This window comes from Taudactylus pleione, unplaced genomic scaffold (genome assembly GCF_031769625.1).
Source record: "Taudactylus pleione unplaced genomic scaffold, aTauple2 ptg000479l, whole genome shotgun sequence".
Lineage (NCBI taxonomy): Eukaryota > Metazoa > Chordata > Amphibia > Anura > Myobatrachidae > Taudactylus > Taudactylus pleione.
The window spans coordinates 8,294,456-8,312,071 of record NW_028284881.1 but is presented as its reverse complement, the minus strand read 5'-3'; the positions used below and the strand labels follow the sequence as shown (position 1 = coordinate 8,312,071).

Genomic DNA, 17,616 nt, shown 5'->3' with positions numbered 1-17,616 from the left:
CATATCGATGATCATATATCCAGAACACAAATTCACATATCTTACACAAGACACAGATAAAACAAAACCACAACATTATTTAATGCACTCAATCTCCCACATGGACAATTGCAATCATTCTTACTGGTCTTCTCCTAAGCACCCTTTCATGATTAATAATCTAGTTTGTAGCAGCTTTAAAAAAAAAAAAAAGAAAGAAAATAATTACTGCTGCTCCGCTCTCAGTTTGGATCGCAATTGCAAACATCAACGCAGCCGAGCAATTTTTATCCTGTGCGCATATGTAGCATAGCACATGTGTGCGATCGCATTGCAATGGCACTCGCAAGCCTGCGAACACGCAGAAATGATTGTCAGCTTGCAAGTTTTTGGGGGAGGTGACGGGTGGGTGGTCTTAAAAATCCAGGTGTCTCTAAAGCTGCATACACACACACACAACGATTTGTTAAACGATATAGTTTGAAAAAATCGTTCACTTTCTGAGTCAAACGATGAACGATTATCGTTCATGCGCGTTCACGTTTGTAGTTCAGTCAGACTTGTCAACTCAACGATTTTCATTTAGGGAATATGCAAAAATAGTTTGTAGTTCAAAAAAATCGTTCATTACACTTTAAAAAATCTGAAAGAAAATCGTTGGTAACAAAATCGTTGTGTGTGTATACAGCTCTCTACTTGTGCAGAGACTTACAGACTTAAAGACAGGTCAGACTAGCCACAAGTTGTCGACAGTGGACGATGTGTATGCTGGTGTGCATGTGCGCTTGCAGAAGAGAAGGCAGCAGTGGACGTCTCTGTGCGCAGATAAGGTTGTGGCTGCATCTGCATATATTAGCAGCTGTGTTCTGTCAGGATTCACAGATGCAATTGTGATCCAAGATTGCCAGTATTTTACTAAATCCAATATAAAAACACTTTTACTTATACAAAGCCATTAAGAAAACTGCACAAATGTTGTGCTCACTTGTCTCAAGTAGCTGGACCTCTCCACTTTGCTCACAAGCTCATCCTTCATCCCCACTTATTACCTGCTCTCATTCCCAAATACAAGCCTTCCGTCTATGTGAAATTCCCTCCCTTGTACAACAAGACTTTCCGACTGCCTCCAATCTATCAAACACTCAACCTACCAGATTACATCCCATTTGCAGCTAATGAAATTGTACAGCAATACTCCTTATTTAGGCACAGAACTCTCTAATCCTCATCTGTGCAAATGAATAATGTGGCCCCCATTAAGCATTTCCCCCATTTGCAATCTAATTGGAGCAATATGTACTAAGTGTCACTTAATGTCATGAATGCTAGAAGGGCCCTCTTACCTCTGTCTCTCTTAATACACAGACTTGATTTTATTCTATTAGGTTTGTCTGCAATTTAAAAGCGTTGCACAGTTTTCTGGCTATATAAAGACGTAAAAACAATAAAGTGAAAACTAATAAAAAAAAAAAAAAAAAAACAAGTCGTTACAGTGTTGTCCAAATGTTTATATAGTAAAGAAGCCGAAGTGGCAATTTACAAAAGGGAAGGTGGGGAGGGCAAGGGAGGCAAAAGAGAATTGAAGATGCGGACAGGGGGTTAGATTTACTAATGCTTCTAAAACTGACAAGTGCTGATGTTGCCCATAGCAACCAAATTTTGTCTGTCATTTTCTAGGATGCAATAGAGAAATGATACACAAAATCTGGTTGTTATGACCACCACTTCTTATTTTTAGAAGCTTTATTAAAGCTACCCCAGGGTGTCTGGGCGTGCAAATATTCTATTATTTTGTGGTTCATATGAAGATGCGATTTAATTAATTTTTTACACAACATTTCTGAGACTGGATATGTTCAGATTCCCGACAGTGGGGATTCAGGCGTTCAGATTGCAGACGCAGGAATCCCGAAGGTAAGTAGCGGGTTTGAGGGGAGGGTTAGGCACTAATGGGGGTAGGGTTAAGTTTAGGGTGCATGGAGGAGGAGGTTCGGTTTAGGCAGTAGGGGGGGGGGGGGGGCTGATTAGGTTTAGACAGCGGGGAGGGTTGGGATTAGGCTTATTTACCTAGAGCCATCGGGAGTGTAACCTGGTTGGGATGCCGGCTACGGGATTCTGGCTGCCGGGATCCTGAGCACCAGCATCCTGTACCCATCTGAGACATGTTATTTAAAGGAATAAAGGATAACTTTTAACTGTCTTTTTAGAGTTAACCTTTTTTACTCTATATGCTCCAAAATTTTCTTTGAATTAATGATTAGTGTAGATTGGTACCACTGCGCCTGGGGTAATCATTGCTGTTTGTGTGGTTAATCAGCAAAGAAATGGCAAATAAAAGAAAATCTATTTAACTTGAGGTTTTATTTTTGAATTATTAATTACGGGACACAACCCTAAATATAAACAGCAGAAACCCAGTTTCATGAAAGCATCTCTAACCAGTGCACAATCCAGTCACAACATGTGTAAGCATTTTCCTTTCCTTCTAACAAGTAGCTGCAGAAGCTGCATCTCTAGCTCCATCAACTTAGCCACACACAATTGCGAATTACCTGGTGATGAAACAGAATCTCTCCTTCCATTGGTACACCACAAAATTCACAGGGAATGAAGATACTATGTGAATAGTCATCAGCTGGTGGGGATGATTTGGGATTCTGTTCCACGAGTGGACTAGGAGGTCTCCTGTTGAAGAATGATGCACCAGGCTTGCAACCTGACTGTAACCAAAAAAGAGCATTGTGAGACAAGCTATCCTACTACCAACATATCAGAAGGCAGGAATATATGTAAAAACATGTAAATTCTAAATGCAGGGATCTGTGGGAGGCACAGTACCAAACACCACTGCTTCTGGTTAGCAGGGTGCCTGAAATGGCACCCTGCAGCCAGGATCGCTGCTGTAGCACCGCCGAAGCATCCTTTAGACGCCCTAGACAGGTACCCGTTCTCAGGAAGCTCCAAGTCAGTGCTGCACTTACCGGCTCCGACCAATGTGTAAAGAATATATATATATCTCTATCTATCTCTTTTTTTTCTTCCTTTTTGTTGGGTTCCATTATATCAAGCCCCAATTTGCTGACTGACTACTGCTGGACTCTGGAGAGACTTTCCCAAGGCAACGTACTGTAGACAAATCAAATAAAGCTACTTTTTGATAAAAATTTTATAAGTATGTAATATATGGGTCTTTTAAAAAATAAAATTGCATGTCACTCAAAAACCTTACCCGATACAGAAATTTCCCAAGCATATCTGAATTCAGCACAAAAAGACAAAACATACTATAAGAATCAGGTATTTTCATCCTTGGGACTAAAAAAAAAAAAAAAACAACAACAATTTTGTTCCCCAGTTTATTGGTTCAATCAAGTAAGTTGAAGCTACTCAAAAAAAATAAAAAAAAATATTGAAGAACGTATATGTTTCAATGATAAAACTGTGTTGAGCTTGAGGGGCTACAAAAGCGTTAATGGACTATAGTAATACAAATAGTCACACATGACTTGTTACAAAGAGGAGTGAGAGAAAGGCTTTGTGACTTGTCCTACCTGATGCAAAATAAGATCCTCTTCTGGGAATAGCTCTTCACAGAACTCACAGGGCAGCTGGATGTCATCAGCTAGAGACAAAAAAAAAAAACCACAAGAGCAAAGGGAGATAAATATCAGTTTTAGTTTAGTTGGGAACCACCAGCCAGACAAACCATGGAGTCTATTCACGGAGGCCCTGTTAAACTGAAGACAGGGCTTTACACTGCTTCTTTCTGTTCAGGAATGGGGTTACCGTGGAGAAGTTCATGACTTCTCCTGCATAGCCCCTGATCCATGGCTAGATCGCTTCCCCATACAGAAGTATGGGGAGAGCGATTCATGGAAGTACGGAAGCTCAACTTTCCATTCCTCTGCTGTGTACAGATTCTGCATCTCAGGATGTTGAATACTTCCTTGCTCTCTTTCTGTCACTCGTGCTTGCTCCTCCCCATTTAGACCAGCATCCTTTGCAGCAGGTCAGACGTGACCTGCTAGTTTCAGACGCCAGCGCATGCACAGTGGAAAGAAGACATTTCGGACTCCCAGTATGTCTGTCTTTGCACTGCTTACCAGGATCGCAGATGGGCAGTTTACCAGAGGACATCAGACAGGTAAGTTTACATGAATGGCTACAAAACATACTATAAATCGCATCAATGCGATATATACAGTGATACTTTTTGATAGCCAGATCATGCTTTACATAAATAGAGCCCTATGTATGTGAAGTAAAGCAAGAGGTAGCCTGAAGAGAATGCTGAAATCAAGTCTCCCGTTGTGATGTATAGAGGACGCCAGCCCAATGTAGTCTGCTTTTGTGAACTAGCAGCTTAGAGTATGCACTTGAACTCACTTGGGTGACCTAGGCCATGCCTTTATATTAATAACAATGTGTACAAGGCACTACGTGATATAGAATTAATAACTGGTGAGAGGGTCACTTTAAATCAACTTATGCTAACAGAAAACGTTGCAATTGTGTAGACAGCTAATTATACAACACATCACACTTCAAGCATAACATAGCTATACAAGTTATATCATTAAGCAACAGTTCATAATAAAGGAAATGGCAATTTCCCCAAACACATTATAGATAAGTGTAGTATAGTGCTAAAGGCTCTGTGATACCTTAGATCTACAAAACTTTTTCTAGCCGGGATAGAGGGTAGAGATGGCCAGCCCCATAGCACCTCATACAGTCAATGCCACAGCAGTTGACATTGGCATTGTAATCTAATCTAAAGAAGTTTAATACTATACTACCTTTAGAATGTAAGCTCTCACGAGCAGGGACCTCTTCCCTCCTGTGCTTCTCTTTACATTTTCTTCTACTCTTTACTCCCCATAAGGGCACCTAACACGTGACTGCCAATTCCCTGCTGCTTATTGTGTGTTTAATCGCTATTGCAGCAATGTATATAAATCGTGTCCTTGTCCTGCACTGTAATGTACTGTAAGTTACAGGTTTCTTGTTCACTTGTTAGTTCTATGTTCTTGTGGCGCCATATAAATAAAGGATAATAATAATACTATGCAACTACAATGTATTAGGTACCAGTTTTTTCTTTTACTTTAAAGTAATTATTAATCATAAGTGAACATCTCATTTAAGCTTTGCACTAGACACGTGTGTAAGTGAGCCAGCTGCCCAATATCACAGATTGTGGACAGTACTGCACTTTGCCATTTCATATGCCCAAGAAGGGAAAATAACTTATTCCACACTATGCAACTGCCACTTGTAGGCTACTAAGGCAAACCACAAACTGCTCTATAAGCTGCTGTATATAATAATTATGTTTATGTTATCAGACAGGGCCCCATAACTAATAGGTCTGTAAATCCAATGCATGTACTTACTATATTATATATTCTATCATGTGCTATGCCACTGCTATTGGTTTCTGCCATCATACATGTCACACAAAATACACATTATATCCACACAAACGTTTATCTTGGGTGAGTAGAACAAGGAAGAGTGTAAAGCAGCATATAAAGAAAAGGTCCAAACAACCTTTCACACTCCAGAGTTTGTTACTAACTGCTATATGACCAAACGAGAAAGTGTACATTGCTATTAATAGGACAGATACGCCCCAACCAAAATAACTGCCCCTTCCTTTTATATGGCACCACCGCTCGCCTGAAGATGTATGTTCACAGAGCAGTGAATGTCTGCTGGTTGGTGCTCTGAAAAACACATTATTAACTGTAAGATGTCATTTGCGTGCTGGATGGGGGGCACAGGCACCATGTGTGGGTAAGCCCTAAACATGTCTATCATCAGCTCAGCACTAATTATGCTAATGAGCAGCTAAACTCCCCCAGTAATGCAAGTATTAAATGGTACTAGTAGAACAGATGCAGTTCTGGACCGTAAGGCTTGGGAAAAAAGGATTTTTTTGTGCTCACCATAAAAGCAATTCCTAAAAGCTTAACCATCAGGTAGTAGCACAGAGCTCGGTGCAGGAGCCCTGTACCCATCAGCCACAACAAAGACCAGCCACTTCTCATCCCAGACAAAACTACAAACTCCAGGTAGGTGCCATTAGCATTGAGTCCACTTCTCCAACAAAACCATGGCTAGTGTCTAGCATAGATTTGATATAAAAAGCAGCCAAATCAGCTCAGCACCTGAATCTTTGTAGCCACCACCACATGGGCTCTCCCAGGACAGAAAAGTCTGAAGCCATTAAACAAAACCTAGGAGGGACCGCAAAAGGGCGCCATTATACAGCCCATCCCATCTGAAATGGCTATCCCCCAGCAAGGGAGAGCACTGCCTAAGAAAACAGCTAACAGCAGTGAAAGGTTTTCCAAGAAGGACTCCACAAAACGGGTGCCCTCTTCCACAGAGTTCAGCAAGTCAGAACCCCTGTGAAAATTCTCTCTCTGAGCCAGAAGTGGCTGAAAAATGATGTTCTTCAACCATAGGAGAGATAAGATTGCTAAAAGGTACAGCTAAGAACGAGGGGCAGACAACCCCACAGACTTTAGGAAGGTTCCCTTGGACTGACCATTGTTGTGTCAGGCCCGGGTGATTGTGTACTTGCAGTCCTGCCTTATATCTGGCCCTCTGGATTCATGTGGATAATTTTCACCTGCTGTGGCTGCCATAGTGATACAGCCACAGCTCCTGGGTAAAGGCGTTGCAAAGCATCAGAGGAAAGCAACAGTTAAGGAGGACAAAGGTGGGCCCCAGAGCACCCGCAGATACCTGGTGACCGAATTCTACAGTGTGTTGCACCAGCTGCCAGCGCTGTCAATTGACCCTGCTCCCCAAAAGCCCATCATAAGAGGATCAGGCAACCTAAAAGCAAAAAAGCAAACTAGAACTAAAAAACTCCTAAGCTTCAAATCTTTGTGCCTCTCCCTCAGGCACTAAATAAAAAACTGGCTAGATACAGAAGGTGGGAGTATGGATGACCATCAACCATTAACAACCAATCGATTGTAGATGGTTTTGCCATTGATGGTGGATATCAAATGGTACAGAGTCCCTCGATGGGTTTTTCTTCTTAGCCCAGGAACAATGATCACCTAAGGACGATAACAGCAGACATCCCGGCAACATCCCCAGGATGTAGATAAGGCTTAAAAACAGACAGCTGGAAAAGAGGGTTATCCTGAAAAGGGGGCCCTTGCCTGTCTAGGGCAGCTCCCACGTCAGTGCTGGCCATGGCAGCAGGACCTGTGTAGGTACTATAGTCCGTGAGACACTGTCTCAGGGCCAAGGGGAAGACTAAGGCAGAAACACCCCTGTGGTTCAAAAGTTCAGGCATGGGTAAAGATACCTCTCCTGTCAGGGGGCAACTACAGTGGGAGAAGTAGAATCAGCTAAATCAACGCTAATGCATGACAGAGAACCATCCGAAAATGAACGGTGCCAATTCAGGGCACTTGAACATAAGTGTCTATGACAATCAGGCCCATTGTAGACAAAAAAAAACCATTCGGTCATACCTAGATAGACCCGAAGACCAGGAAAAGCCACACAATGTCAGCACTACAAATAGCGGTTTTAAAACCGCAGCCGAAAAGCAAAAATAACCCAACGCTGGAACTCCAAAAATTGAGATTTTAAACCTCAGGCATCCAGCTAAATTTACATTATTAGGCCAAAGACTGTCGGAACAGTGGGCATATCTATTGCCACTCTAGTAAAAAAGAAAAAACGAAACACCAAGGAAGCCTGGTAGAGAGCTACCCAGAACAGCTTGACCAGTTCCACGCTAGCACTGGTTATTGCGGTCACATGCTGAAAAGACACGCCCAATGGGTTTGTAGAGACATTAGGCACATCTCACCTATGCTCAACAGGTTGTCTGCAGTGAGAGAAGAAAAGTAAGTCCATTATGGAATGCATCACGAAGTTGCGTGTCATCCTTGTGCAGGGGCCATGCAAAGCGTCTCTGTATCGTTCCAATTGTAGCTAATGTGCTGCCGAGGCAAGCAGCACTCATACAGCTCGGGATATCACCTGTGAACCACTCAGTAGCATGCAGACCCCTGACCAAAATCAAGGCTACACCCTCCCTACAGAGGAACAACCCAGACTCAAAGTAGACTGGCCATCTATACGAAGTGCACGCAAGCGAAACCAGTAAAGAAAGGACTAATGATCACACCTGTGTATACGGTTGTGACACAAGTTTCCGACGCTATTAAGATAGCAGAAAAATCACACCAGACTAGAGTGACTAAAATGATACTCTTCGTCAGGAGTGAATACCAGCGCAGAGAACAGTTATGCAGGTGAACCGGTGGTATACTCATGCAGGTTAGAGGAACCCCATAACAAACAAATTTTGTATAGCAGAGGCATAACCCAAACATAGCAGTGTGGGCCGTTACTCTCTGTAGCTCTCTGGGAACTGAGGGCCTGATTCAGAGCCGGACGCTATTTGCGAACGGTCGTTCAGAAAAATGGGCCGCTATTTAAATTGAGCGCTCGCTCTTTGCGGTCTGTTGACGCCTCTATGTCTGAGCGAGCGAACGAACGAACGAACCATGCGCTCGCTATTTTGTAAAGACGCCCCCTGGCCATTAACATCATACATCATCTCCGCTATTTATTAGATTAATCGAGTACATCGAAAGGCGTCTGAACTGCTTGCAGTGCTTGTGGTTGGATTTTCCTACCGCAATCATGCAAACAGTTCAGGCTAAGAGACAACCAAGTGACGTGGCCAATGACGCTGCTTTGTTAATTATGCACAGCCTTAAAACGGCCGTTTTGACCGCGCTGTTGCCTGTGAGCCAGTGTGAGGGAGAGCTCTAAGCGGAGTTCCTCACCCCCGTGCTCCATAGCCGACGGATCTCCCGATGTGTGCTGCGGGTGCACCATACATCACATACTACAGTAACAGTAAAATAATCATTACAACGAAAGAAAAAACTAATCTAAAAACAGCCCAGCTTCCATGGGCACTTAAACACTGGAGACCACGGGTTGCAGAGGGGAGGAGCTACACCCTTTAAGTCATACTAGTCTAATTAAGTGCCAGCTCCCTCAGACCCTCAAGCAACCCCATGGTCGAGTGTACCCCAGATCGTATGAAAGAAAAAACAGGGATGACCATCGGTTGGTGAAACCATCAATGGTCATCCATTGCATAGTTGGTAGCCATCGATGGCTACTTGCTATTTTGCCATCAATGGTAACCACACCAATGGCCATCCCTAGTATGGGATTCTGGTGCTGAGAATCCCGATGCCAGCATCCCGACTGGGTTAAAATACAGACACAAGCCGGTAAGTACCCTTACCCTACCCCTAATCCTAACCCTCCCCCTTGCAGCCCAACCATAACTCTAACCCCCGCTACCTAACCCTCCCCCTAACTCAAACACTTACCATCAGGATGCTGGCGCCAGGATTCTGACTGGTGTTGTAATTCTCAGTGCCAGCATCCTGACCACCAACTACATCCTTTCTTTCCTATCTCTGTAGTTAAGGTAGGTTTCATCTTCCCATAGTAGGGATAATTAAAATGTTGGCACTTTTATTTGCAAAGTATACTAATACTTATCTAAACACCAGATCCTGCTGCAAATGACAGCCTGTGTATCCAGTCTAGTGACCATTAATGATTTAAACTCAATTACTTCACCCGGGTTATTGCATGTAGTATCCTAACAGAAAGCTGTATGTAGATGCATCTCGCTCTTACACACTGATAAGGGAGTGAATTAAGGGCCTGATTCAGAGCCACTCGTAAAAAGCGAGCGCTCTCTCTGAATCAGGGCGGCCGTTTTTTTTTTTTTTTTTAAACGGCCCCTGGCTGCTCGCATAGCTGTGGGTGACCACCCACAGCTTTTGCGGGCGGCCATGTGATGGTCGCGATCGGGCTTGCGACGAGACCCTTGTCGTAGGGTCACGTTCCAGCAAGCCCCAGTGAGCTTCCTGCTCTAATAGAGCAGGAAGCTCACTACTGACATCACTAGTGATGCCAGTAGGACCGCCCTCAAACAGCAGGCGTCCTTCAGGAACGCCTCCGTTTGGCTAGCCACCCCCTCTCCCCGCCTACAAAACGGGGCGAGCGCTCGATCAACATTGACAGCTGCCCCGTTTGTAGCGATCCCCCGGAGCGAGTGATTTCTCACTCGCTCCGGGGCTTGCGCACACCGCGCGTAGTGCACCACCATCGATCCACTTGCGAGTGGGTCCGAATCAGGCCCCAAGTCTCTTCTACTGTACTAATGTACAAAACAAATCGAATTTAGGGCCAGATTCATTATGGCTCGCTATTGCGATTACCAATGCAGGTGGCTGATTGTTGCGTACTGCGCACGTATCGCAGTGCACGTGCATAAAAAACAAAATCACTGCGATCGCAGAGACTACGCTGACCCATCAGAGTGATTGACAGGAAGTGAGCATTTGGGGGGTGTTGACAGGTGGGGGTCTGTGAAACGCAGGTGTGTCAGTGTGCGTTTGAACACCATTGCGCAGCTTGAGCTCCCACTGCATGTGACGAGGTTAGCAATTTCTGAGCAAGGTCTGACCTTGTGTAATTGTGCATGAGGCTCAGATGTTACTTGATGGTAACAATGTTTTTGCAGACACAAACTATTACGGATGGGAGTAAGGGGAAGTGGGCATCTTTATGTTGGCCTGCGACGGCATTGCGATTGCAAACATTAGCATTGTGTGTGTGTAATCGCAGCTACAATAGTGACCTGCAGTGAATCAGGCCCTTAGTAGCTTGCTTAATATACAATAAAAATGGATCTAACATTTTCAGTGCAAAATACCCTGGCTAGTACAGGTTAATCTCATATTTTCAGTTTTGATAAGTTCCTGAACAAATTTGTCAATGTAATATGTACCTCTTTTATATAGAGCATGTTGTATATTAGTGTTATTATTCCCTTATGCTGTATAAAGGTATTGGAAACAGCTTCGTGTACAAGCTTCCGTTGTGGAGTTTGCAAAGAGGATAGTTAAATAAAATTAAGATACTGCCTAGAAGGTACACAAGGAAACATACTGTAGGTCTTGTGGTATATCTTGACAAAGGCTCTTGTACGAGCCGAAATGCGCGTCGACCGTGAGGAAGTGTGACTTCTTTTGATCCCTTTTGTTGAGGTATGTTTGATTAATCTTTGGAACATTTTACCTAATTTTGCCAAAGCATTTAAATGTTGACATTTCCCACAAGGGGGATAATTTTTTCAATCCTATTTTAAAATTTTATGCATTTGTTTTTAAGTAGCTCATTTTGGTGTTTTACAATTTGTATACCATTGGAACGGTTCTTTTTTATCTACAATTTTTGAAAAATATTTATCTTATCTGGTATTTACCAATTCCATTATTTGGAGAGTGCAATACATGTGTGAAAATATGAGGAAAAACAAGAGATATGGTAAGAACTTACCTTTGTTATCTCTGTTTCTACGAAGTCCATAGGGTCCACAGGGTTGACCTTGGGGTATAGGTTGGGAACCAAATCCGGGCACCACGCAGTTAAAGCTTTTAGCTCCCAGGATGCACTGGGTCCACTCTCCCTATAACCCCACCCCCAAGCCAGAGGCACCTCAGTTTGTAAGTAGCCAAAGGCCGGAGGAGGAGAGAAAAAGAGAGAGAAAACTGGAACACTCAATAACCATACTCACAGAAATGGGAGACGGAAAACCGGTGACCAGCCACACAGCCCATATGAAGCCAGGTGCGTCAGGGCGGGCGCCCTGTGGACCCTATGGACTTCGTAGAAACAGAGATAACAAAGGTAAGTTCTTACCATATCTCTTGTTTTCTACTTCAGGGTCCATAGGGGGTCCACAGGGTTGACCTTGGGGATGTCCCAAAGCAGTTCAACCAAGGGTGGGGACGCTCCTGTGCTGAGAGGAGAATCCGTCGCCAAAAAGGAAGCATCCTGAGAGGCAAAGGAAACCAATGCCTAGAACCTTAAAAAGGTGTGGACAGAAGACCACGTGGCCACCTAGTAAGGCAAAACAGCCGAGGCGCCACAGCGAGCCGCACACGAGGGTCACATGGCCCGAGAAAAAACAAGCATCAACAACAGGAAGGCCTACCCATGGGTAGGCCCCTGAGGAAGACCTACGAGGCCATCCAGCCAACATTTGGTTATAGGCCGGCCATCCTTTCCTGTGAAAACCAGAAATCTCAGACCACCAATAAGGAGTCCGATTTCCGTAAGGAACCTGAACGGATCACATAAATCCAAAGAGGCCAGACCACAGTCAATGAGGCCACACCAGCCGAGAGGACTGGGGACAGAATGGCCGTACCATAAGTTCCAGAATAATATGGAACCTGAAAACCACTAAGAAGAAACACAGGGCGAGAGCAACTCACACCCTGACATGATGCCCTCCAGAAGAGGGAGCCACATGAGAACGCTCCCAATTCAGACACTCTCCTGGTTGATATAAACACCCTGAGAGAAAGAGAGAGCCTAAGCAATAGACCATGTAATGGCTATCACAACCAGCGGTTCCATTGACTGTCCCCGGAGGTAACGAAGAACCACTACTTACTCCCAAGGAGTCCCTAGGGAGGACAAATGGAGGCATAATCAAGAAAACACTCCAAAGGATGAACTGGATACCAGAGTGGAGCAATTCCATATCTTAACCATACTGACAGTGTAGAGATCCGCACTGTCAGGAAGACCAGGCCAAGTATGAAACCCAAGCCAGCCGGAAGGAATGCCAGAATATCTGGAAATCCTGGACACCGGAGGATTGTATCGACAGGTACAATACCATAAGATTTATGGCTGCCACAGTTTGTGGTAGGTCCCAGCAAAAGCTGATCCATGTGCTCTAATCATTCCAACGATGACAAAGCCAGGGAAGCCGTAAGACCACTGTAAGGACACAGTCAAAGAAACGACCCAGGTCCAAGGCAAAACCAAGGACCCTGAGACAACAGGTCCGGGCAGTGAAGCATCAGGGATGGAGTATCGATGTAGAGACTCCGAAGATCCAAGTACCCCTGACATCTGGGGCAATCAGGAGCCACCAGCAGGAAAGCATCTCAGTCTCGATTGAAAACACTTCCAAAGACCTCGAGGAAGAAGGGAGACCGGAGAACACAGGTACACAAAGTGGAAGGACCACTTCACCGACAAAGAGTCGCTGAAGGTTGCTTCAGAATCCCCAGAGCTGGACTGTAACACCATAGTGTGATAAAGTCAGAAGGCCATGAGGGTCACCTCAGGGGGGCCCCCCCTGCTCACCAGGAGATGAAACCTCTCTTGGGGAAGAGACTAGTCCCCGGGATGCACGTCGTGACGGCTGAGGACTCCCGCTTCCCAATGGAGAGCTCCTGAAATGAACGCTGCCGAGATGGTCGGGAGGAGACCCTCGGACTATGTCCGAATATGTGACATACCTGTCATTGCCACCCAACGAACAGTGTTGCTAAAAAGGAAGCCACTGTCCTGACCCTGTCGGACTGAACCTTTTCAGGTTCACCGGGAAACAAGAGTTATGCCAGAGTAAGTTAATTGACAGGGTGGAATCGACAGACGTCCAACTGCACTGAAAAGGATTCGATCCAGACACTGTCCATAGCAAAGAAAACCCTGGACGAGATGGCCATAGCCACCCGGACAGGGACCGACTTGCCTCCGGAGAGAGCATCATCGTTTGAACAGTTATCCGACAGAAAAAACTCGTTCCATCTGGAGATGAGCCAATTATGGAAAGGCCTGGAATGGAACTGAGCCCATTCCACCATGCATCCCAGAGTGTAAAGACATCTGTCGACTGCGCAGACAACCATGTACTCCTAATGGAAGAGTGGAGATTCCGTCTTACGCCAGAAGAATTCTCAGATTCTGAGAATCCAGCAGGGATCCTAGATGAAGAATACCCAGAGAGGGATGCAGGGAGGACTTTTTCCCCGTTGATTAAACGTCTGCACCCTGAAGAAGCCACAGTCATCCTGACCTGGCTGTAAAGTACCCCGGTGATCCCGCTAAGAGCAGGAGGCCGTCCAGGTACAGGAGCATTGGGATATAATGAACAGAAGAACTGTCAGAAAATCCAAAACGCTGGTAAACCCCTGTGGGGCTGAGGGACAGTCCCAACAGGCAGAGCCCGAAAAATTGTAAGTGTTGCTGTGATACAGCAAACCTCAGCCCATGCTGAGGAAAGGTCTCTGTAAGTACCCGTAGGCACGCGTCCTGTATATCCAGTGATACCATAAAGTCCCCAGGTTCCAAACATCGTATGATGGAGCATAGGGATTTCCTCCTGAGCCCAGGTAGCTTTAGGAACTGGTTCAGGGAATTGAGACAGAGAATAGGCCAAAGAGGACCATTCAGCCACCGCACCAGAAAGAAAGCAGAACAACCAGTCCCTCACTGAGATAGTGGGGATGGCCTAATTAGCTCCGCTTACCGCAACAACTGCATAGCTTTCTGGATCTGTAAGGCCCTTGTAAAGAGGCCGCCTGAGCAAAGAGGGCATACCCTCCTACCCACGTAGCCGCGGCAACTTGACACTAGTACCGGGCGAACTGAGAAAATCGATATCTCCCAGTTGTAGGCCTGTCCCGTCAGGCTGAAGAGATATCCGTAGGTTCAGAAGCAGGATCGGCTGGCAGTCCAGGCCTGCTCGGTACTGGATATGTCGGCCCTTGTAGATGCCGACAGTCTACGAAGAAACAGACCTTTAGGCTGACCCAGAGGACAAAAAGACTTAACAGACTTAGTCTGAGGCCTTGTAGTGGGCATAGCTGAAAGCGGTAAACTTGTCGTTAGTAATACTGCCAATGTTACTACAATCTTGTCAAGGTCAGGACCAAACAATATCAACCCTAAAGATGGTATCTGCACCTCTGCATTCCCAGAGCGCAGCCATAGGGTATTACGGAGGATACAGTCGCAGCCAGAACTCTGAAAGTTAGGAGACTGGTATCCAATATAGGCATTTCCACCTATGACAACTGCATATATTACGTGAGCGACCAAATACCTTTGAACCCCCGACGTGTTGGAGGGGAAAAAACGTTACAAATGCATCAACCCAATATGCAATAGTATTAACCAACCATGCTATAGCCATGGTAGGATGGGTAACAACTCCTGAAAGCAAGTATACTGATTTCAGGCAGAGTTACCACCTACGGATCCGAAGAATCCGACCACGCAGGAATGGGAGGCGTAGTAACGTCTGTAATCAGACGAGTAACACGCCCATCCACCCCAGGAGGGGCTCGTGATGACCCTCAGGGAATTTGGGACAGGAGGCCAAACACTGTTGTAACACCTCCTATCTGGCAACAGCCAGAGTCCCGCTATGCGATCCACCCGCTAGTCAGCAACAGGGAACCCGAAGGCACGCAATACTGAGGGTGTATGATACAGGTGCAGGTCAACATTCACTCTAACCAGAATGGACCTGCTACCAGCCCTAAAGCAGGGATAATAATACCTGAAATAGGCTTCCCCCCGTGTAAGAGGGAAAGAGCCCCAAACAGTATCCAGTTCACGGCAGAGCCAACTGGGAAGTAACCACAGGGCGTCAACCACGCCAATTAGCGTTTCGTAGAAAACGACATCCACCCAGGGTGGCTGTTGTGGTAATCCCTGCAAGGGGAATGACAGACTATTGTGGCACCAGGGGGAATTCATATACTGCGAAAAAACCCCTGCAGGGAGCGGTAGTCTGTGTCACAGGGGAAGAGTGCAAGAAGCTGCGAGATACCCTGAGATGAAAAGGGCAGTATGGTGAAGTAACCCCAAGTGAGGTACAACAATGGGGCCCGCCCGGTGATCCGCAATTGAGAGGATCCCGAGAAAACAAACCGCCCAAGGGGGTCGTGTAAGGGGCCCGGCACCAGATGACGCCACATACAGAACCCTTTATGAGTCAAATCCTCCGCACTAACACCTGCAGCACATGACTTGCAGGATAGTAAAAATGGGTGCAGTATAACGCTCTATCTCCTGGTCAGACATATCTGACCAACCCTCTTGGCGGAAATATTAAGCAGCACTATACTGGTCCTGACTGATGCCAAAAATTAGCTGCAGGGACCCATTTTCAGCGTATGCAACACACAGTTCCATCTAAAATATGGCAACGTGCAGCACGCAACAGTATGTGACAAACCACACAAATATTAACCAGTATATAAATGTGAGGTCTCAGAACCACCCTAAGTACAGCTGTATTAGGGCAGATAAAGAAAAGGGATAGATATACACTGACAGGTGAGAGAATAAAGTACAGACAGTCAGCACTAGCATAAGTCACATACAATGCAGATATATACATATATACATAAACATGTCATATAATATACTGCACTATTACACTGCATTCAACTGCCCAGATTCAGTGTCTGGGAAGGCTACAGCGCTGTGTACACTGACCTGATGGTGAGGTACGCAGGGGGACTGGACCAACTGCCATCCTGAGAGATTTCTGCTGCACCACAGAGATAAAATGGCCGCTGGAGACCTCAGAGGAAGCGTGGCCCGCGGAGGAAGCAGCTCAGCGACGCCAGACTATGGATACTGAAAGGCGCGCTGAGCTGAGGGGAGGAGCCGCTGTAACAGGGAAGGCTGCCTCCCCTGGCCGGCTATTAACCCCCAGGACCCGGCTCCCTGCACCGATCGTTAAGTCCCTGGTGGTCTAGTGGACACACGGGGTATGGGGGGGCCCGCCGCCACTGCCGGCGCCTCCGGTCTGTCCCCTGAGACCGGAGGCACAGGACTGCATTTGAAATGCGCGGATCACCGCAAGCGGTGATCCGCGACCTTACCTGCTCCCCGTGGATCCGGCAGCAGTCCTGGGCGCCCGCAGAGTCCGGCTAGTACAGACTCTGGGGTCCCGCTGAGATCCCCAGATCTGTACTGGCGTCTCAGCGCCAGCGGGGTGACGGAGCGGCAGCTTAGACATCCTATGGACAGTCCGACGCTGCCGCTCTGAAGAGTCCAAAGTCCATGGAAAAAACTTTGTCCCTAAAAAAATAAAATAAGCTTAGGGGCTGCTAATCAGCTCCCCCTGCGCTAACGGTGACCCGACTCCGGCCGGGCACCAACTGAAACTGAGGTGCCTCTGGCTTGGGGGTGGGGTTATAGGGAGAGTGGACCCAGTGCATCCTGGGAGCTAAAAGCTTTAACTGCGTGGTGCCCGGATTTGGTTCCCAACCTATACCCCAAGGTCAACCCTGTGGACCCCCTATGGACCCTGAAGTAGAAAGAAACAGTTATAGGCATACAACCACCATTCCAGACTGAGTTTGGGTACGCTTTGTAGTTCCCCACTAAAGAAACCTTTATATGTGGTGTGTTCATCTCACTAAAGTGAGTTACGGTACACAGTATATATCTTCTGCCTCTATTCCTTCGAATTTTCCGGGTGATGGTACTTCATAAAGAAACCTTTTGAGGATACATACTCCCTTGTGTGAGTGGGTTACGCTGGTGTGGCACAAGGGTTGTGGGGAGATGGATATATTCTGATCACAAAAAGAGAAATCAATTTAAGTACTTACACATGGATATATCTTTCCACATGTCAAACTATCTTTGAGGAGGAGATCGTACAACATCAAATCCCCGTTTGGCTTGGAAAGGAACGAACAGAAAGATCCTGAAGGGGAGGTGGGG

At 45.9% G+C, this 17,616-nt stretch overlaps 1 protein-coding gene and 1 non-coding gene across 2 annotated transcripts in view; both read right to left on the bottom strand.

The window, feature by feature from the left end:
- Positions 1-17,616, bottom strand: part of TRAFD1 (TRAF-type zinc finger domain containing 1) — a 41,425-nt gene that overhangs the window by 6,593 nt on the left and 17,216 nt on the right. The window contains exons 7-8 of the mRNA XM_088449231.1: positions 3,531-3,601; positions 2,532-2,699 (exon numbers count right to left, since the gene is read on the bottom strand). Coding sequence (XP_088305357.1) covers positions 2,532-2,699; positions 3,531-3,601 — 239 coding nt within the window. The remainder of the gene's footprint in view (positions 1-2,531; positions 2,700-3,530; positions 3,602-17,616) is intronic.
- On the bottom strand, positions 7,868-7,977 carry LOC148502962 (U6 spliceosomal RNA). Its single transcript, XR_015869956.1, has one exon. It is a non-coding gene; the product is annotated as a U6 spliceosomal RNA (small nuclear RNA).